Here is a 23,611-nt window from a genome sequence, read left to right on the forward strand (position 1 = left end):
GGAGACAAGACCAGTCACCCTGCACAAGGAGAGACAGCAGCAGTCTTTATTACAGGAAGCTCCTACACAGAGATACAGTATCACACTGGATTACTGCACAGATTCAAGTAATACACATGGATCTTGTATTTAGACAATTTTTCCTTATTCCGAACTTCAGCTTTAAAGTGATACCAAACACACACTGTTTAAGTTACATTATCCCTTCTCTTTCTGTGTGTGGATGATGGCACTGTAATTATTTTCATTAAAAAAAAAAAAACATCGAAATAGCTTTTTCCCAGTTGATATACAGCTGTCACATGGCCCAGATCTTTGCCAGCCTTTCTGTAGGGAAACATAAGCAGGAGGAGCTTCTAGTCCTCTGCTGCTGGTCACATGAAAAAAACATTAAAAAAAATCAGCCTTTGGAATACAGAGAAAAAATAAATAAATAATATCAATAAACTGTTTTGAATTGGCATAAAAATATATATTTGAAATCAAATCTGTATTATTTTGTGGAAATAACATAGTGTGTGTTGATTTCTGCCAGTCACAGGTTGTATCGCACCCCTCCAGTCTGTCTTAGAATAAGAGGGAGGTGAAACCGCCATTATTCTACATATAAAATCTCGCCCCCATTGGGTTTAGCTGGTTAGTGGGCATGGAGGAGGAGGGAGGGAGTGGGCTGTCATTTACCACTGTGTATACGCCCACATGTGTGATTCTACAGTCACATGGGGTGCTCAGATGTGATAGGGAGGAAACACTCTGTATAGAAACTCAATTAAAAAGGAGCATGTGCACAGTTGCAACCAGAGCTGCAAAAATCACCAGCTGAATTGAGGACATGAACAGAAGGGGAGATAAAGAGCAGCAGGATCAACCAGGATTTTTCCAGAATACAGAAAAGGAATCTCATAGTGACTGAATGAGTATAAACAGCATGTAATACACCCCATTTATTGGTAGCTTTTTTATGATGTAGGTTTAGTGACACTTTAAATTTATTTTGTCTAGTACATACATTTTTTCTCCGTCAGTGGTGACAGTGCTCCGCTGGAGGGCTTTGTTTTAAGGTAAGTCTCTCATAATGTGCTAGTATGGGATGCATACTAGCACATTATGACATTGCCTTGCAGGGGAAGTTTTGGGTTTTTTTTTACTGTGGTTTACTACCATTTTAAGGTAGGGTTCAGCATTAGGTATCAAGCTAAAAATGTCCAACAACAATTCAAAGCAACACAAGCAAGAACTGTAGGATGTATAAAAATGAAAAACTTGCAAAGGATAGGAGAATGGTTGGTGTGCCTGGGCTTATGTCTGAAGCAATATACGATCAGGCCAATAAAGAGTAGGCATCCTGTAATGTCTGTGCTTAGACCTGATGTTTACGTTTAAAAGTTTAAAATAACTGATGCTTTCCCTTTAAGACAGGGACAGAAGAGCAAGATTTCCCTCCCTAAAATTTTTTGCTAGTTTGGACTCATTTTTTTTTTTCTAGGTGGGTCTTGTCTCGTGCTGGGTTTCGGTTAAGAAGAGTTATGAGTTTCACAGTAAAGGCTCATTGACACCACGTTGAGGGTTCTGATGGAATTATTGCATTACAGTTATTGTTGTAGCAGCTGGCATGGGTCTTAAGGGTCTTCAAAGGCAGGAGATGGTGGTTAAAATTTGGACAATAATGGTTGAGCCCATCGCAGGTATGGGTGTACCATTCATATTTAAAATAAGACAGTAAGGTACCAATGGTTATGTGGCTGTATCAAGGATAAATGGAGTTAAATTGTCTTTGAGTCGGCGCAGTTGCGGCTGAGGGCCTTGAAGTAGAAGTGGGGTGGATATAGCCAGTTGGACAAAGAAAGTGCCTTCAAAGACCCTAGATCAAAAATAGGTCAGTCATTATCAGGATGGTGGTTTAATAAATTTTATAATAAAATTACATCTTTAAAGGTAATACATTTTGTATTGGTTGTTTAATAAATAGCTGCTTTGGCCTTTCCACCCAAAAATCTGTGTCCAGTGGTCTGTGTTGGGTAAAGGGAACTGAGTCTCTGGAGGTAAGGTAATAGGTCACGGCAGCCGTAATATAAAGCAATACCTTAGTGAAGAGGTTTACTTACATGTCCTTACTTCACTAACAAAGTAGCATTGCAGCATCATCCAGTTAAAAATTGCCAACCTCATGGCTTTCATTCTTGTCCTATGGATTCTCTGACCACAAATACAATCCGATAAGTACAAGCACTGTTATTAAATCAGTTCTGCTCGAATATCGTCCCATTCAAGTCTATTGGCACTGCACAGGTGCAGCCAATGTCAGAGGAGGGTACAACAACAGAAGAGGCTGCTGCTGTTGAGAGAGCTAAGTAAGCACCTGGGTGGGGGTGTCTGGGGGGGCAAGTGGGGGTGAACTGGTTGATTTTTCTTGCTTTCTTGTTATAAATGTAAATGTATTCTTTGAGTTTTGTTGGTGAGTATAATAAATGCTGTAAAGGTAGAAGGTTTAGATACTTTCTTAGATATGAAAGAATAAAGCACACCATGCACCAATACAAGGATAGTGAGTGGTGGAAAGGACAAGAAATGATTATACATGCAAGCATTCTATATTTACTTGCACATAGTTTAGTCTGTGTTGTGCTAAGCTGCCCTTCTGCTGCCTCTTCAGAATGAATGTGATACAAAGGGCTCTCTGCCACTTGGCTTTCACATCCAGAACAAATTTTCTACATAGATTAGATACCAAGCCTGTTTTGCAGCCACATCCTTGTCATTGCATCACCAAATGAGTATATGTTTCCATGGTGCTATGGACATATTTCCAAGACAACCATGATGCTGCCATTAGCCGTCCAGCTTCCATTTCTCTTTTCCTTGTGACCTAGCCCGATTCATTTAAAATATTTAATGTCATATATTGTATGTGTGACCCATACATAGAGGTGAAAACTATTTTGTAAGTTACACTAATACACTTCCCTTTTTTTAGCAAGTAGGCAATTTTGTGCCTTTGGAATAAGGAAGCTGATATAGGCTTGAAGAGACGCTAAACTCTAGAGCAGTGTTGACAATATACATCCCCGAGAGGAAGGAAGTATAATGTGGGGCTCTAAATATACCCCCAAGGTTCACATAAATAGTACCATAAGCATAAAATGTATTATTTCTTTTAAACTACTACATAAAAAACAATATACATCTGTTCAAAGACGTTTTACAGATAACCAATGCCATGTACATCTAGTTACAATCAGGTTAAAGTGTCACAATCTTGGTAACAGCACTCAACATTGACGCACTTCGCAGTTCCTCGACCGCATCTTCAAGTGATTGTTAAGGCAGAAGGTTTTTTATCTTAATACATTCAATGCATTAAGATAAAAAACCTTCTATGTGCAGCAGCCCCCCTCAGCCCCACTAATACTTACCTGAACCCCATCTCGATCCAGCGAAGTTTCAGGAGAGCCTCCGCTGTCCAGACTCTCCCTCCTCATTGGCTGAGACAGCAGCAAAGCGTCAATCAAAGTCAGTGAGCCAATGAGGAGAGATGGGGGCGGGGCCGGCTCAGATGCCCCATAGCAAGCTGCATGCTGTGAGGTCACTCAACAGGAGGGAGGGGCCAGGAGTGCCGAAGAGGGACCCGAGAAGAGGAGGATCTGGGCTGCTCTGTGAAAAACAATTACACAGAGCAGGTAAGTATAACATGCTTGTTATTTGTAAAGGAGAAAAAAAGAGACTTTATTATCACTTTCAAGATAAGTGCTGGAGTATGCATTAGTGAAAAATTTTCAATTCAAATTATTATCCCAGCTGTGAAACAATGAATATGTCATTCATCAATAACTTGAAACACCATATTGTAGCAATGAAAGGCATCCACCATCGGGGCAGGTAAATAAAGCAACGTTCTCCACACACCATGGCTACACCTTTCTCCAAACAGCCAACCTGCACACACTGCAGCTGAAATTTTCCATGGTCCAAACACTAAATTCTGGTTTAAAAAACAAAAATTCTATACAAGTATGTATTCTTACCTCAAAAAAGTTACTTCTGTTGCTCTCAGCCTCCTTCAACCTATTATTTCTATAACTATCACTTAGATGTGGAATTACTATTGTTTTGCGTAACAGGGCCATCTAACTACTGAAAACTTTATTTTCTCGTGAATTGTTTTTATCTTACAGTGTGGTTTTTTCACCACTGCAAACCATTGGTGGTCAAAATTACGAAAGGACCCCTGTAAAAAAATAAATTTTGGCCCTGCATTCTACTGCTTAAGTAGGAACGCACTTTATAGATAGATGCAGATGAAGGGTGTGTACACTGGATTCTCTCATAGTTTATGATATTAAGTTTAGATTAAAGGCTCCAAACAGCATCAAGAGGAAAAGTTAAAAGCAGTCTGCTTCTCTCAGAGTCATTTCTAAAAGGAACGAAGAAACTTTTTGCTGCCTGATACCACTTGGCCAAAATAAACCAAGAGCATGGCAGAAAAAAAGAAGCTGCACACTGATGACATAATTCTCTATCTACTCTGCTTCACTCCGGTGGTCTAAGGTCCTCTGACACATCAAGTCCAATGTAGGGACTTTAGCCCTGTGTTGGATGTGAGGACGCGGAGGAATAGTCCATTGACGGAGCATATGGGAGCACTGTCTGCTTGCGGAGCAGTAGATCAGATAAGTAAAATTCCCATCCCCTAGACAGAATCAAGCAGTTAACCCTTGCAGCACAAGCACTTTCCCATTGGGCTTTAAATGCAGGGAAAAAAAACCCGTTGATCATGTCAGAATTTCAAAGATTGTACTGTGTCCTGTGCACACTTCCTGTGTTATCTCAAGCAGCCCTTCCAGCTTTTATCTTAAACTACAAAACAATTAGGGGTGAATTCGGTCATCTAACAAGAAATAACTGAGGCAGATTCAGTCAGAAAACGGGGCAGATTCAGTTGTCTAACAAGAAATTACTGGGAAGAGGTGACAAACAAGGATGACAGTTCTTGCTACTTCAGCTCACAAAAAGGGCATATAGTGTCATTTCACAGGAGGAAATTAGGAGCTGAGCACATTTCTGACAGATCAACAGGCATTATTCTTTACCTGAAGGGTCTTTAACAAGTTGCCACCCAGCCACAGTACATTTCCTGAAGGCAGGCGGCACAGGATGGCTGGATCACGTACATGTACGTCACATGGCTATCACATGGTGACACTGAACTACTCTGAGGAAAGTATGTAAAAAAAGGAAAAATAAAGTTAAAAAAAGAATATATTCTAGAGGAACAGTGGCAGAGATATCAGCGAGTCTTGCAAAAAGAGACATTGTTTTTGGTCAGGAAGGCTATTGCACTCAAACTGATTTAGCCCAGTCCTCCGTCTGTCCGCACATGGATTCAGTTGGTGACTCGGGTTTTCCCCTTTGAGAAACTAGTGTTTGAACATAGAGGTTGCCCTAAGAAATAGAATAAAAAATGGGATGTATGGTGTTCCTCCACTCTTACTATATCTGGTACTGAAGATCATATATGTTGCTGAGTCTATTGGTTTGAAGGTATGGTACACTGATCTCTTTGGAATCAGGTACTCAGGGGTATAATTTATACTTGTGTTATGTTTCTTTTTGTTTTGAGATCCAAGCGCAGCTGTATCTGTACTTCTCTACAACTGTTGTCTGATTCTATACTTGTAATATATATACTACAATGCTCATGTTGAGCATAATTGTTGAATATGTCCAATGTTTTGCACACTTGTCAATAAAAAGTGTTTAAAAATCTATATATATTATTTAAAAATGTTTGGGTTGTTTTTTTGTTTTTTTTACAAACTGTCACCAGTCAGCGTCTCATTCATATTATGATGATGTACTGCACTAGTATGTAAAAAAAAAATGTAAAAAAAAAAAACAAATTTCATTTCATTTCACAAAAATGCGTGACAAAAATATACAGCTTCAAAAAACTTGCCATGCCTCTTACTCTATATCTCAGACTGTCTACTTTCAAAGGAGTAATTTGGGGGGTATTTGTACTGTCCTCCATTTTCAAATAAATATATCATAGTTTGTAGACTAGTGCTCTTTGTAACTTCCACAAAAAAACAATTAATATACAATTAATGGGATTTTTTTTTTTTACCAGACATGTAAGACCAAGACATGTAGCAGAATACATTTTGGCCTAAACTTATGAATAAATTAGACTTTTTTTTATTGGATATGTTTTATGACAGAAAGTAGAAAATATGTAATTTTTTTACTCAAAATTTTCGGTCTTTTTTCCTTTAAAAAGTAAAAAATAAAATAAAAACAGTGGTAATCAAATGCCACCAAGAGAAACAAAAAGAAAGAGAGGCGCCTCTAGGTGTAGACTTAAAAATATTTATTCATAAAACTTGTATCAATCACACTCACATTTAAGAAGTCATCAAAGGGCATGTGAATGTGGAATATCCATCATAAGAGGTGTCATCAGGTCGGTCATAAGGCTCCTGTCTGCTAGCTGGATGCTCTGCCTGCGTGTGGAGAGGCACCGCTGTAATGTTATGCCGGCCGCTTTGACAACAAAGAACCAGAACGAGGCTCGGAGAGCAGGTGGATAGCAGCCGAGGAGAGATGATGTCACTGGCAAGCGACGCGTTTCCTGGGTGTACGGACTGCAATGACGTGACAGCCGCGCCCCTTCGTCAAGCTCGAGCTTCACCGCGGCAGGCATAACATCACAGCAGTGCCTCTCCACAAGCAGGCAGAGCATCCAGCTAGCAGACAGGAGCCTTATGACTGACCTGATGACACCTCTTATAATGGATATTCCACATTCACATGCCCTTTGATGACTTCTTAAATGTGAGTGTGATTGATACAAGTTTTATGAATAAACTGTTTTAAGTCTACACCTAGAGGCGCCTCTCTTTCTTTTTGCTTCTCCTCAGGATTTTGGAACCTGGTTTCAGTTCCCGGTGAAGGCAGCCCTACATGTGGACTCTTTTTCCTATATACACATGGTTTTGATATTATAAATATATATCCACTATTGTGGCTCTTTGTATGCACCTGCCTTTTGAATGTTTTTATAGTCCCAAAGTTTTAAATGCTTTTTGTTAGAGATACACTTGGTTTCTCCTTTCGTATATATCAGTTTGTGGGTTAAGGGTTTTTCTATTGCCTTTTCCAGTTAATTGCGCCTACACTTGTATACTGTGCCACCAAGAGAAAGCTCTATTTCTCTGAAAAAAAATTAAATACATTTCATTTGCGTACAGTGTTGCATGACTGTGCAATTGGCAGTTAAAGAAGCACAGTGTTGAATAGCAAAAATGGCCTGGTCATGAAGGGGCCAAAATTTTAGAGCTTGTGTGTTTTCTTTTTTTTTTTTCCCTGGCATAAACAAACTGAAGATACATATGCAAAATATATATCATATCAAAATACATAAGTACATTTTAAAGCTCAGCTTAAATTAATATGGACTTTATATCTTATTTTTCACACTTCACATGTGCACTTCTGTGTTCATAAAAGTATCATGTTGCGCAAACAAACAAAAAAAACATGAGAAACAGTTATTTTACCTTCTGCTGTATCTAATCCATGCTTAGAAAACACAATAAGCGCAATACATTAGCTGGAGCTCTTTGCTGTTTCAACTTCAATTGCTTTATTTCCCTTTTTCTCGTTTTGATGCAGGTTATCCTAGCAGGAGTCAAAGTCTTAAAGAGTTTTCTTTCTTCAAAGCAGTGCCATATAATAGGTAAACAGTGCTTCCATGAGACCACTTTGATAATTAGAAGGGAAAGGTTCTGACTTCATCAGCAACCACTTTGCTTTGCATCTGTTTGCCACATGCAAAGCATGGCGATTAGTACTCAGCTTAGCAACACAAAGGCCGCATTCTGGCACACTTACAGTAAGGGCAAGAAAATAATTTCTGCAGAGATTAACTTGGAAAGGGCACTAGTCAACATCTTAGCACAATGTTTGTTTTGATAAACATTTGCTAAATCACCCAATATTACATGCTTAACTAATGTCAGGCCTTGGAAAACACCAAGCTTTATTGACAAACAAAGCTTATTGACAAATAAAATGGTGGACCTCTATAAAACAGCACTAGTTTACCTTATGTGTTAGCACAGTGCCTCATTCTAACTTATTAAACACCTCCCGTCCGCGCTATAGCCGAAAGATGGCTACAGCGCAGACCTAATTTGCCGGAAGGGCGTCCATAGACACCCTCCCATGCTCGAGCGGCCTGCGCTCCCCCTGCAGGGCGCGCGTGGCACGCTCTGTGATCAGCGAGTCAATGAGACTCGGCTGATCACAGATCGGAGTAAGGGGTCGATCCTGACCCCTTACCACGTGATCAGCTGTCAGCTGATGACAGCTGATCATGTGATGTAAACAGAGTCGGTAATCGGCTTTTTTCTCTCCAAAAAAAAGCTGATTACCGGTGGCTGTGAGAGGGACATCAGTCCCGATCGTGGAGAGCCTCTGTCATTCAAAGTGTGACAGCACTGAAAGCTAAAAATTGGTCTGGGCAGGAGGGGGGTTTAAGTACCCAGTAAGCAAGAGGTTAAAGTGGTAGTAAAGTCTGCTTTTTGATTTTTACCTACAGGTAAGCCTTATTATAGGCAAAAAATAAAATCAATCACCGTGTAGGAGATATTCGCTCTTTTGGCAGCCGGTGACGTCACCGGTGCATGCACTTTGACGGGAACAGCAAACCCATGCCGTTCCTTCAGAGCGTGCGCGGGAGTGATGTCATTGCAGCTTGGCCATACAAGCTCCTGGAAGGAAGACCGGGTGAAGATGGAAACCCTGTCAGAGGTAACAGTGCACTGCTGGAAGGCTTCGTTCTAAGGCAAGTAAATAATGTGCTAGCATGTGATGCATGCTAGCACATTATGCAATTGCCTTGCAGGGGATTTTTTTTTTATTAACTGCCTCAGTTTACTACTGCTTTAAACCAAAAAGCAAACATTTATTATATTGCCGCTTACTAATTCTTAGAAGTGATGGTTGCACTCTGTTTTAGGCTTTATTTCTTCTATTTTCATATGGTGATTCAGCCAGTAAGTTGTTGTTTTTCAAAAGAACAAGCTTACTTCCTTCAAATCTTCTCTACTTTATAATTAAGCCTTGCTAGGTTTTGAACTTTAACCACTTCAATACCGGGCACTTTCACCCCCTTCCTGCCCAGGCCAATTTTCATCTTTCAGCCTTGTCGCCCTTTAAATGACAATTGCGCGGTCATGCAACACTGTACCTATATTACATTTTTATCATTTTTTTAAAAACAGATAGAGCTTTCATTTGGTGGTATTTAATGACCACTGGGTTTTTTATTTTTAACAAATGAAAAAAGAGGAAAATTTTGAAAAAACAAAACAAAAACGTTTTCTTTGTTTCTGTTATACAATTTGCAAATAAGTAATTTTTCTTCTTCACTGATGTGCACTGATGAGGTTGCATTGATGGGCACTGATGAGGCTGCATTGATGAGCACTGGTGAGGCTGTACTGATGGACACAGACATGTATCACTGATGGACACGGATATGCTGTACTGATGGGGCTGCACTGATACAGGGCACTGATGATCAGTGTCCTGATTATCAGTATAAATGTCTACTCTACCTGGAAATCAGCTTTCCTTTCCTCAGACACTGACAGCACTAACGTCATTGGCTCTTTACCCTGATCAGGTATGCGCTGTGCCTGAGGAACACAGCTCACCACTGATCGCTGCTCTGCGTGCCTCCAGGGGCGCGCACGAGCGGCGCAATGTGAAGGATGTTATATGATGTCCAGTCAGGACGGTAAAGCCACCAGCCGTCATTCTGTTCTAGGCTGATTGGGAAGATGTTAAAAAAAAAGCACTGCACCCTGATCTTTGATCTCTTCTACACTGTTCAGGTAGATCTCTATCTCTCCAGGGTTGCCTACACAGGTATGTTTTATTTACTAGGGATAATTTGCTGCTTAACATAAAGTGTGTTTATCTATACAAGCCACGCAAAACCCTGGGCCCAGCAATATAACAAACACAATAACTAAACACCAAAAACCTAAAGTCTAAGGTCATAACAGTGAGGATATACTCATAACAGAATTCTATTATAGTCTAAAATAAGCCTAAGCTGGCAAACTGGCAACTCTGACAGATGCCAGAAGGACCTCTTGCCACAGGAACTGCAGTCTCAATCTTGTTTGGCAGCCATTTTGTTCATATTAATTTTACAATCCAGAATTGAATAGATTGTTTTGCTACCACACTATAGAGTATTCATTAAATGCCAAGAGCACATTCTGTCCTTCATAAAGTAGATAATGTGTTTAAAATTTGGACTTTTGCATGAATGCAAAATACACTATTTGATGCTCATTATTATATTTTAGAACCAGTGGTTTAATAAGTTGAATATATTTTTCAGAAAATAATTGCTATTGTTTTCAGATCAGTGGGTTATGCAGATGTAAACAAATTATGTCACAAATAAGCAACTGTACTGTGTGCAGTTTTTACAAAACTCTTTGCAATCCGCAAGTGATCTGCTGCACTGATAACTGATGGATTATTTACAATATTTTAGTTATGTCTATTGGAAATACACCCAATTTCAGCTTATAATACAGCCCATTCAAAAATATCTGGTGTGTTAAAGTGGGACTAAAGTTAAAAATACTTACCACTGTTCTGAAGCCCACAAAGACCCTCGCTGGTGCCGGAATCTTCTCCCCGGGCTTCTCCCGAATGCCAGTGTTGGATGACGTCACTCCTACACATGCGCCTGAGTGTAGTCATCCCACAACACAGGCAGTGTGCCAGGAATGTAAACTGAGCTTCACACGCACAGCTCAGTGTACACTCTTTAGGGGATTGTGAACAGGCCGATGTATTTTTTCACGGAAGAGTCAATGTTGTTGCCAAACCAACTGACAATGCCTCTGCAATCACACTGGAAAAATGAATATTAACCACTTCAGCCCTGGAAGGATTTACCCCCTTCCTGACCAGAGTACTTTTTGCGATTCGGCACTGCGTCGCTTTAACTGACAATTGCGCAGTCGTGCGACGTTGTACCCAAACAAAATTGACGTCCTTTTTTCCCACAAATAGAGTTTTCTTTTGGTGGTATTTGATCACCTCTGTGGTTTTTATTTTTTGCACTATAAACAAAAAAAGAGTGACAATTTTGAAAAAAATGCATTTATTTTTTACTTTTTGCTAAAATAAACATCCCCCAAAAATATATAAAAAAAGATTTTTTTCCTCTCTGTCCTGTCACTAGGCAGAACGGGGATATGGTTTGTTTACAAAAGCATCTCCCCGTTCTACCTCTCCATGACACAATCGCGGGACCCATGGTCACGGAGAACGCGGCAGATGTGAGCGACTGCAGTGTCTATTCTTAAAGGGGACGTACCTGTACGTCCTTTTGCTAACCAGCGCCATTCTGCCGAAGTATATCGACGTGCGCTGGTCGGGAAACGGTTCATTGTTTAGTTCACTTCTAGTCTATTCACATTGATAACCCAATTCATATTGTTGTCAATCGAACCCTTAGGGTCCTTTCACACTGGGGCGGTTTGCAGGCGCTATTGCGCTAATAATAGCACCTGCAAACCGACCCGAAAGTGCCGCTGCTTTAATTCCAGTGTGAAAGCCCCGAGGGCTTTCACACTGGAGCGGTGCGCTGGCAGGACGGGAAAAAAAGTCCTGCCAGCAGCATCTTCTGAGCGGTGAAGGAGCGGAGTGTATACCGCTCCTTCACCACTCCTGCCCATCGAAATCAATGGGATGGCGCGGCTATACCGCCGGCAAAGCGCCTCTGCAGAGGTGCTTTGCGGTGGTTTTAACCCCTTCTCGGCCGCTAGCAGGGGGGTAAAACTGCCCCCGCTAGTGGCCCAATACCGACGGTAAATCGCCACTTACAATAGCAGCGCTTTACCGCCGACAACGCCCCCGCCCCAGTGTGAAAGGGGCCTTATGAAGGAAGCACTCTTGGACCCCAGAAACGCTAATTTTTGGACTGTCCCCCTGACTTTTATTGGAAAAAAGTTGTATCTGGACCTCTTAGCAGTAGTGTGGAGCTTTAATTTCCATTTTTGTTAAATTACACTGCAAGCCAAGAAGACTGGGGTTGATTTACTAAAATTGGAGAGTTCAAAATCTGGTGCAGCTGTGCATGGTAGCAAATCAGCTTCTAACTTCAACTTGTTCAATTAAGCTTTGAAAAACAAAAAATTGACCCTGATTGGTTTCTATGAGGAGCTGCATCAGATTTTGCACTCTCCAATTTTAGTAAATCAACCCCACTGTGTATATCTGGGGTGTAGAAGATGCCTCCCTGGGAACCAGATCATTTACATTAACATCAATACTTTAAGATAGCAATACCAGCATAACCCTACATGTCCAGCACTTTTTTTTTCTACTTTCCTCTCCTGCAAAAAAGACAAATAAATGCAATGAAATTTAGACCTGTACTATTTTTTCCACAACAGTGCACCACAACATGCAGTAATTTTGTGCGGGGTGTTACTGTGTCTTGTGGTGTGCTGCAACACAGAAAGATTGAGGGTGTGTTGGATCAGTGCATTGAGGTGCTATTAAAAATAAAAAAAATTACAGTAGAATGTGATTTGCAGTAGTACATGTGTAGCCCCCTGAACTCATAGAGGCATGTGAAGTACCCTCAGAGATAGGGTGGGCTAGCATTTGGCTAGGGCGGTGTCCATGGCTGAAAGGTAGGGGATGTGTAACATTTGCGTGCCAGTCACTTTACAGTGTATTTAAAGATTTTATTCCTCACAACAACATATACTGTAGAAGAGTAGGTATTCAGAACACCATTATTGTCTTACAGACTCACAGACTCACAGACTCTCTGTGAGCTCCTTGTCCTTAGGATCTCCAATGGCAGTGTCACTTCTGATACTTCATCCCAGGCATCACTTGTCCTCATTCCAGGCTCCTGCCCCCTGCAAGACTTCCTGAGCCCGGGGGCCTTGAGTGGCAGGACTACACTGGAAAGGTATGGTTCTTCTGCTCTCAGACTATTGAACTGAGCACATATGTCTACATGCCTCCTAAGCCCCAGGCCTAGCTCAAAAAGCTGCACATTACACACTCTCCCTAGGTCCCAGCTTGGGGGGAAGAGCGCTCACAAAATCCATCCCAATTATTTATGCTTTCCCCCAGCATGCACTAATGGCAATAAACCTGATTGGCCAGGGTAACATAAATATTTAATACTCAACATTACTGTGGCATATCATTCTATTGCCAGTGGGACCAGTGTGTCAGGACCCAGATGTGAACCTGCAACCTCTACTGTGTCTGGCAGTATCTCTTCTTGCGGAGCCACCTGAAATGCAGAACAGCTCCCTGGACATATCCTTGAATCTTGCCTTGAACCTTGCATCTGGTGAGCCTTGAACATTTTGCTCCTCCCATGAGCTTCCTATTTAAGCCATGCCTTTTCACTTCCTGTTTGTCAGATTATGGTGCTCTCGATGGCCAATTTCACGCTCCTGTCACTCCTACTGCTGCCATCCGTATCTTCACTACCAATCGTTTACTGACCTTTGGCTTGTCCCTTGACATTGTTTCTGCTTGCTACTAATCTGCAACCGTTTGTTACTGACCTTTGGCTTGTTTACTGACTAAGCTTCTGCTTGATCCTTGCCTGCTATATCTGCTACTGGACCCTGGCTTGCTCACCCCCCGGAGGGGCGATCCTGAGGACTTCAACCCGGTACTAACATGCAGGAAAACCTCCACCATCATTAGCTCTGGTGAACACCGGTTAGTATTTAGACCCCCCCCCCCACTTTAGGTGAGCCTGCGACATGTTGCCAGGGTGATCTGCTTGTTCACTTATCCAACTGGTCAGTGTGAGCCTCTCTATTGCTATAGCTAATGGCCTCCAAGCCTGACCCCTGACTGTGACAGAGTGACCTATTGGCAGTAAACAACAGCAGCACTGAGCTTAGGTAGAAAACCAACAGAGTAACCAGACTATAAGTAAGCTTGGGCTGTCCACTACCCGGCAAGACTAAGGGCAGGGTGGCTAAACATGTAAAAAAGCACATTCTATTGCATGTTACCCCAAAACAACAATGCGAATGGGCTCCTAACAATGTTGGTACACAAGTTGCTTTGGAAAAAAAAAATATTCTAACATATTCTCATAATTTTTAAAGATGCTATGGACAACTCACAATTTTACCAGTTTTAAGGCTGGGTTCACACTTGTGCAATGTTAGACATCGCATGTGATTTGCACCGCACTGCTGTGTGATGCGAATTCAGCCATACAGATTGTATGGCTGAATTTGCATTGCAATCGCACCAAAATGGTGCAGGACCCTTTTTTTGGTCCGCACTGAAATCAGATCGCATGGGTGTTCACACCTATGCGAATCAATTCCTGCACCATTTGGCAGTTCGTACTACAATCTGTAAACCGATCTGGGGGTGTCATTAACTTTGCATTGACACTCACATTGGTTCGCAGATGTCAGTGTGAACTGCTGGCAGGTGAAATGCGATGCTGGAGCTTGCACTGGAATCGCGCTGATTCCCGCATTGCATATATGTAAACCGCCACTTAAAGACTTTTTGTCCTTCTATACTCAATACCTGCTGTGTATTACTCATCCTTACTATTTTCACATTTGTTTTCATCCTTTTTTTGCAGCATTAGTGATCTCCTGGAGCCTTTCTGTAACCACCTTCCATCTACATGCATGTCAGTGATGACTACATGAGGTTTCTTAGTGCAGATTTCCTAATAAAGGCAACATTAGAACATGTCGATGCATAAGTCCTTACCTCATAGTCTTCAGCAATTAGCACATATGTGGTTACTGGTAAGTCTTAATCTTAAGTTCTATACTTTACTGCAGGTCTTATATTATCTCATAGCAAACACTGTTATCAAAATCTACCCAATATGACAACTAAAAAAAATTACAATCTAATCAAATTGTGGTAATAGAAATTTACAGTTATAGACCCTTACATCTAACTCATCATGAGCAGAAGCTGTTTAACATTCCATAGCTTATTATGAATTTGGTTACCATGTTCTGAAATTGATCTACAAAGATAAAGGTCAATGTGCAAAGTTCTATAAACCCCAGCAACCAATAACAATTCATCTTCCACTACCAGTGATGGGAGTAAGTCACACATGTGCAAGTCACAAGCAAGTCTCAAGTCTTAACCTTCAAGTCACAAGCAAGTCCCAAGTTACTGTGGCTAAAAGCAAGCAAGTCAAGTCGAGTCCCTGCTAGAAGTCAAGCAAGTCAAGTCAAGTCATTTATTTTGGTCAAGTCACAAATTAAGTCAAAATACTGATCTACCCCGAAGCCGGGACTCGGGGGAGCTTTCTTTTGTGGGGGGGGGGGGGCGGCTTTTGCCTAGGCCAAGACACAGAACTGGTGGTGCCAAGTCATTGCAAGTCATTGCAAGTCAAATAGCCCAAGTCAAAGTCAAGTCGCAAGTCATTAGTGACAAGTCAAAGTCAAGTCGAGTCATTTATTTAATTTTGTCAAGCAAGTCGCAAGTCCTCAAACAGGTGACTCGAGTCTGACTCGAGTCAAGTCATGTGACTCGAGTCCCCCACCTCTGTCCACTACCATAAAGAAAATCCATCATGAAAAAAAATAAAATGAATACTGCTGAAGGTCTAAGTACATGCACATACCTGCAGCAGCTTCTCGAGTTTTACTATTAGGGTTGATTTAGAATCTTTTCTAAAAGGCAAAACAACTGCTAACACCCCATACAAATACAAGCACACAAATTCCTATTGACCCATCACTATAATGGGCAGCCTTACTGGCAAATTGGAATGTGCAGGAAACAGGAATGGGAAAGCTAACTTTCAGAAAGTGCCTAATCTTTGTTGAAAAACCCTGAAAATCGACTGGGACGGGAGCTGCCGGGAGGCTGCTGCCGTTATGTGCCTCTAAGAGCCTGTACTTTACACTCCAGCATTTTATTTTGCATGTCAGATTTTCTTTGACTATAGAATCTTAAATTCTGATTGGATAGTACGGGGGCTACAAGACTTTGTTTATCATAACTGCTATCTTATGTAAGTACAATTGTCTCAAAACTACAGGGATTGAGTTTATCCTACATTATTTACCAACATTTGTAGCTGTTATCCTGACTTTGGACAATTACCCATGCAATTTTGTAGGAAATAAATATTTTCTCTTATATATTGTCCATCTCTGATTGTGCTGCTATGCTTTGTAATTCTATTATGGTGTGTTTGTTGGAGAAGTATTGATTGTTTTTGACAAAGCATTTAAAAATGGACTCAGTTGTGATTTTCAAAAACAGCATTTATTGTTTAGTTTTGGGATTGCATCTGTATTACTCAGTCAGATAAATATAAGCCCTTGGTTTGCCAATAAGAGCATCAGTGTGGCATTCAATTCAGTGTGCTGCTTGAAACTTTTTTTAGCAAACCTTGTCATTTGTCAATGCTTAAACCACAGAAGAGGTCATCCAGAGACAAAATTATCCTTACATGTAGAGATAATTGTTTATGGCGTACAATGATCTGACAAGTGGCAGGTTTTAAGGAGGGATGATGGGAACATTTACCAAGTGATGTAGGTTTGGAGGCAGAGTGTTTAGAGCATCTGATGAATTACCAAGGTTTGGGGGGGAATGAGAACATTTGCCAAGTATCAGAAGTTAGAAGGAGGAATCCAGAGGATATATGGCAAGTTACAGAGGTCTGGTGGAGGAACGAAGAGAATATTTGACAAGCTACAGGGGCTAAGAGAAGGACTCCAAAGAATCCCTGACAAGTTATAGAGGTTTAGCTTAAAAATTAAGAGAACATCTAACATGTGATGAAGGTTTGTAGAAGGAATGAGGAGAACATCTAGCATACGACATAAATGTACAAGAGAAAAGGAGGGTACTAATATTTCCTAAAATTACACAGGATTTCTTTGCCGCATAAGTAAAGTCTTGGTTGTACATTATTGTATACTTTTATTACTATTTATAGGAGTAAGGGCATTTTTAAAATCTGCTCCAACTGTTTTTTGCAAGCATGGAGATCCAGGATGCGGTTTGTCTTCTCCTCACTTTATTTATTATTATAGCTGGAGCTCAGGAAAGACCCCTAAGACAGCTCACTTTTCCTCCTGATACATTTTACTTATCTAGATCATTTTACTCTTTTATTATAGGAAAATATTTATTCTCCAAAGATATAAATGCTGTGGGAATATTACTCCTATGCTTTTTCAGATGCACTCCTTGGAAGAATTGATTTTGACCTATAATGACGAAAAAGCCTTTTGCTGTCACTAGCTTGTCTGTACCAATATGACAATATTTTGCAGCAATGTAAGTTTTAATTCTGGACGGGGGTGAGGGCAAGAAATGACTGAATAGCCCTCTTCCCAGAATAGGGTCCTGATTGCAAAGTTGAACAAAGTTATCCTTGTCCCTAATACTCATCTACAAAGTTAAGTTGTCAAGAATCTAGCAACCTAATGCTTTGTCCTCAGACAGCCCAACTCAACCCCATATACAATAATAATCTTTAAAAAATATTTCTCTGGTAATCTCTTTAATTTCTATCAGGTCATTGTTTCTACATGTGTTCTGCTGACTAGAATAATACTTCAAGCTCCAGATTTCCAGGGTCCACCTGCGTAACCTCATTTCTTACACTTCTGCAATGCAGTTTTATTAGCAGATTACAGCTTTGTTGTTTGGAGGACATATGTGAAGACAGGTTTGTGAAAAAGAGGAACAAATTCACAGTAGGTGTAACAGGCAATCACCAGAGATTTTCTCAGAAGAGAATCAAACTACTCTGGAGTCGGGTAAAGTTATCTGAGCTGCAGTATATTAATAGATTTAGGAGAGAGAAGCCAACAAGGACAGAACAGTAATAACATAGGAAGGGCCAAGAAGAGCCATTAGTTTACAATACCTGACATTGCATGTACAGCTGGAGGTTACAAAATCATTAACTCCTCTGAAACTGTCCATCATCATTGACAAAAATGAGATACATAGGTGCACAGAAGAAATTAGAAACCCAGAATATTTCATATTTACTTAATGTAAGACTGTACATGTCAAGTAAACACACAGTCTGCAGAGGGCCTGTGAGCAACAAAACAAACTAGGTTCTTCTTTTTCACCTTTTCATTTTGCTCCACATTTAAACAAACCATATTTCCATGATGACACCTGAAATGTTTCTGTAGGACATACTTGCAATATATTGTACCTACAAGCATTAGTGTCTATTTTGCTTCTGTTCTCTGCTACGTGTCACCATAAACTGTAGTAAAAATATATGTACTGCTTGTCCCACAGAGTTGCTAAACAGCAGAACAAACTTCACAGACAAAAAGCCCTTTCCATCAAAGGGTTGCAAAGAGAAACAGCCCAATGAGTGTAAGCTATAGTTTGTATACCTCACATACAAAGTACTGTTTGATGGCAGACAGTTATGCATTATCAATGATGTGTTTCCAACTTACGTTTTCTTCAGTTCCAGACTTCTCCACAATTACAGAAGGCAACAATAATCCTCCCGGAGAGGTTGGGTTTGAGAAAGATCCAGCTCCTCCAACCAAAGACACAACTCCATTACAATCCACTGAACTGTTCCTCTTGCCATTCTGTGTGAAGCCCGGAGTATTTGGATATGAAAGCGCACTTGTTTGACTTTGTATGCTGTGGCGTCTTCCAGCACGTGGAACCAGCAGCGATCCCCTATGGCCGTCACTGGCATTGCTCACTTCATCATCAGCAAACTCTGTCTCTGAACAAAGGTCTCTCCCACGGATATGGAAGTTGAATATGCTCCCTTGACTTATTTTTCGTTTCACTGAACTGGGCCCAAAACCAATCCCAAGAAGTGACTACAAAAACATTAAAAGATACAAAACACACAATAGTATTAGTGCAATTGAGTTTATATGGAGTGCAAAAACCAAGAACCTGCAACTGATAGTAGATAAACAAATGTACTGTTTAATGTGAACAAATGTATGAAAGTTAAACTCTACCTTCTACCTCTACACCCCCAAAATAAAAACAATTAAAATGGATTTGTATTTGTATATATATATATATATATATATATATATATATATATATATATATATATATTTGTTTTAAGGTTTACATTTAATGAAAACGGATTCCCTAAGTAGTAAGGGTTAGCTAAATGGATAGCTTAGTAGAGGAAGACTGCTTTTAGGCTCCCTTTTGTCTGATTAAAACTTGATAAGATAGGAGTCAATGCTATGATGAAAAGAAGACTAGAGCTCCACCTGATAGCTGAATAAAATACTACTTAATATTAATTTCCAATATTTATTAATTAACTGACTAAAAAAATGACTATATAGGCACTTGATTTGAAATTATAATAGCATTTTTATAGTACAAATATAAACAACCAGTAAAAAGACTTAAGTAAAAATGCTCAACATAAAAAAAAAATTATGAAAAGAAAAATCTAAATTACTCCAGGAACAATCAGGAGCAATGTGGTTTTTACAGGGAAACTATTTTTTTTCTTAGGGCAGCTGCTGTTTCAAGCAATATCCAGTCTCAAAGTGACTTGACAGCTGTTAAGAAGTGGGAAAGTTCTCTTTAATCTGATCTAAATTAGCTGCAACAAATAGGTGGCGAAAGAAATGACATTTGCTTTACTTGATAGACTAGCCCAATAACTACTTCCTTCCCAGGGAACGTGAACAGGTGCATGTAGGTTATATTTTTTAGAGATGAGTGATTTATGGACTAAGAAGATCTTTAAAGGATTTTTACCTTATCATCCATATTTAACTTTGCTCTCATGATGAATGTGTTAACTCCAGCTTTATTTATTTTTTTATATTGTAAACCTTAAGAGCGTGTTGTTTCCTGATACAGTCAAGGAAATCTGTTTACATAATATACTATTGTCTACATTCAGAGGCAAATAATTTTGCCAAGTGGGGAGGCTTGCATGCTCAAGTGATGCTTAGTATTAGGCCATCGGAAGCTGTAACTTCTGGTAGGGCCAGTCAAGCTGGACAGCCTGAAAGCAATGATGGCTGTGGCTTGGGCTTGGCATTACATCAAAAAATATACCCTTGGACCTAACTGAATAAACATTAGGTAAAGGAATGTATTTGCATACTGATATGGATCACTAAAAGTAATAGTAGTGTATATTATAAAGTAGTATTTCAGCAGTTGGGTCCAAAGATCTATATTGAATCAGTGCTGATGGCTAAATGGATAGCTTAGTAGTATTTCATAGACATGTACACACTGAAATATTTCACTTTGGAATTTCATTTTCGTCCGAAAAATAAATTTATTTAGTTACTCCCGAAATTCGTTTTTAGTTATTTTGTTTCGTTAAAAAATGCATTCTTCCAAAAATCTGAAATAATTAAGGTCGATTCAGTCATTGAAGGCTTATGGTGTCTGTCGAATGTTCTAAGAAGATTCGATGGAGCAGCTAAACTGTACGACGCCGCAATCGTACATTTCTGGTCGAATGTTCCGCCTACAAGCTATAGTAGAATTCTAATGTTGTATGACACTAGTAATAATTTATTAATTATTATTACTAGTCAACCAACATTAGAATTCTTCTATAACCTATGGGCGGAGCATTTGACCATAAATGTCTGCTCGCGGAGACTGCTTCGTTGAATCTTCATGTTGAATCTTTTCTCTCTATGTCGAATAATCTTGGACTAATTGAGTTAGGTTAGGCACATTCAACCTTTTTTGCTATTGTCTCTATAATGTTGAATCTTTTCTCTCTATGTCGAATCTTTTCTCTCTATGTAGAATAATTCTGGACTAATAGAGCTAAGGTTAGGCACATTCGACCACAGGTTTGATGGACACAGATCACTATTGTCAGCGTCATGTTGAATCTCCTATCTATATCGAACTCTTGTCGCAACAAAAACGAAAATAAAGCATTTGTTTATGTCAGATCTTTCGGTTTTCAGATTCTGCACGTTCTGCGCGAAAATACCCGAAATTCGTACGAAAATGCATTCGGACGAAAATGAATGCACATGTCTAGTATTTAAGAAGCACCTGAGCATGCCAAGTTGAGTAGGCTTCAGACATTTCTTATCTGCACGCCTGTTCTAGGTCAGTGAAAATACTGAAGTCAATGGGCCAGCAGAATAACCAGGCAGCTAGGCTTATTAGCAAAAGGTTAAACAATGCAGTATGAGCATATCTTCTTTGTGAAAGTACCTCTTGTAAAATCCTTTAAATGCATTTTGATTTTGCCAGTAGGTTACGTGAATTATTACTTTTTTAATCAGGGTGACAACGTTGTTAACTCCGCAGTGAAATCAATGCAGCATTGTCACCCTGTTCTAATATAGCAACCTGGATTACAGCTGTGTATTATGAGGACATAGTTAACAGGCAGGCTATCAGCATTGTCACCGCTAATAGCCTGCCTCTGCTTTACTAGTCAACTTCAAGCTGTGCCCATTTCCTCCCACAGGCTGTGTGACTGGCAGTGCACCGCAATCAATATGCCAGCAGTACTGATGGCTAATGTAGTTTAGCAGAAGCTTGCACATCACTAGCAAATGACTTGCAAATAAAACCATAAAAAAAAAAATAATACAACATACCGCTCAGGCTATACATTTACAGTACATGTAACTGGAGGTAAAAATGTTAAACTTTCATTAAAAACAGCTATCCTAGGTTGTATGAGGTTGCATGGTTTTTACAGCTCCACCCTGTAAAAAAATCAGTGGTAAGGCAACACATGAGAAGGCAAGGTTGTTCAAGAACTGAACCATCATGGGATAAACTATATTCATATACATGTATCACACAAGTTAAAAGATCTTTTGACAGTTGGATGTTCTTCTAACAGAAAACTACCATACATATGGCTAACTTTACTTCTTATGTACAGTACACAGTTTTCTAAATTAGACTAAAGTGTAATTCACAGTTTGAGATTACCATTTTCCGCATACTCTCCTCATCAGACTCTCCTCTATGAGTTCTCGCATCGTCATTATACTCATCGATTTCTGAGGATTTTTTTTTCCTTCTTCGATTTCTCCTTTCTTTGGCACTTTTGGAACTGAATGGTGACATTTCACAGGAGCTGTGAGACCCGGCATCAGGTCCTTTGCTTGCAAGGGCCTGCCCAACAAAAAACAGAGACATTGTTGCTCAGTACGATCAAAGACTACAAAATGCTTGTGCCCAGATCAGCGTATTACTGTAGTGGGTCCAGCCATGTGTATCTGATATGCTGTGTACAGAACGCCTGTACAAACTGCACATGGAGTGCTTGCCTGCGGTTAGGGACAGATATGTGGCCCTGGATGCATCCAGGGACCTATATCCAGCCACTTGAAAGTTTGGTTGAATGCTGACATAAGCACACTGGCAACTATGGCAATAATCACTAGAGGCATTCCTTGAATGTAACAGTTTTGGGAAACAGTTAAATTAGTGGGTTTAATTTCACTTTAAAGCGGGGTTCCACTCAAATTTTTAACTTAATCTTACCCCCTTCAGTTAATCGCATAGATGTTCAAATGCCGCACTAAATTTTTTTTTATCACTGGAATTATCTTTATATTGTACTTTATTGTGGCACTTCCTGTCTCTCCTCCCATGGGAGTAGGCGTGTTTATTGCCTTTCCCCAGCGCCACACTGACTCCTGGGAGCTTAGTGTCAGGCTTCCCAAGATTCAGTGCGGGAACAATGATCATGCTTGTGAACAAGCTGTGAATGAACAGCATTCACGGCATCCAGGAAATCAATGCTTGTGGGCTTCGCATGCCCACAAGCAAGATGGAAACAGCCAGCATCACATTTTTAAAGTTATTCTTCAGTACCAAAACAGACAGAGGCGGAAATATTACACCCAAACTGTGAGTATTATTTTGGGATTAGCAAAGTGTCTCAATGACCTAAAAAAAAAAAAAAAAAAAGATTGGTCGCTTCCACTTTAAGCAAGCCATTCTCAGAGAGGGGTCACTTGACTGATAAAAAGAGGAATGAGGGGTGGAGTTGCCCTCGGGGTTCATATAGGTTAACTATGCAATTCTTTTTGGATGCGGTCTTGTTTCTTTAAAGGGAAAAATATGAATAACCCTATATGATGTCCTTTAAAAATGTAATTGAACCTTCTGTTGAAATCAGCTAAATGCATTTTACTGTATGTGCAGCGAAACAAAAGGTGTGCAAAGTCCTAGGCCTGAAACATAATTTTGCGCAGCGGTGCCTTAATGCATGAATGTTGTGTCATGTGCTAATGTGCGTTGCGTTAAGGCAGTCCATTTATTATTTTCCAGTGCGGACCATAATGCGAACATGCTGCATTTTCCATATGCAGAGTTCCACAATGCAGTGCACATGAATGACATTATGAATAGTTCCTTACAGTAAGTGCATCTTCTTTATAAAGCAGCCACAGCTTTAACTGCTGTAAACCTCAGACACGAAATATGAAAAAAGATCATCCAGTGGCGTCGCTATGGAGATGCGAGGGGTGTGGATTGCACCCTGTTGACACCCACCACAGGGGTTACACCATCAAGTAGGAAGGGG

The 23,611-nt window shown here is 40.1% G+C and overlaps 1 protein-coding gene across 4 annotated transcripts in view; it reads right to left on the reverse strand.

Annotated features, from left to right (window-relative positions):
• The window catches only part of LOC141144373 (sodium channel protein type 5 subunit alpha-like), a 586,505-nt gene that overhangs the window by 281,612 nt on the left and 281,282 nt on the right, over nucleotides 1–23,611 (reverse strand). For all 4 annotated transcript variants that reach the window (XM_073630007.1, XM_073630006.1, XM_073630004.1 and 1 more), the window contains 2 exons: nucleotides 22,006–22,191; nucleotides 18,528–18,911 (listed from right to left, as the gene is read on the reverse strand). In XM_073630007.1, the coding sequence (XP_073486108.1) occupies nucleotides 18,528–18,911; nucleotides 22,006–22,191 (570 nt within the window). The remainder of the gene's footprint in view (nucleotides 1–18,527; nucleotides 18,912–22,005; nucleotides 22,192–23,611) is intronic.

Source organism: Aquarana catesbeiana, linkage group LG05 (genome assembly GCF_042186555.1).
Source record: "Aquarana catesbeiana isolate 2022-GZ linkage group LG05, ASM4218655v1, whole genome shotgun sequence".
In the NCBI taxonomy this organism is placed as follows: Eukaryota; Metazoa; Chordata; class Amphibia; order Anura; family Ranidae; genus Aquarana; species Aquarana catesbeiana.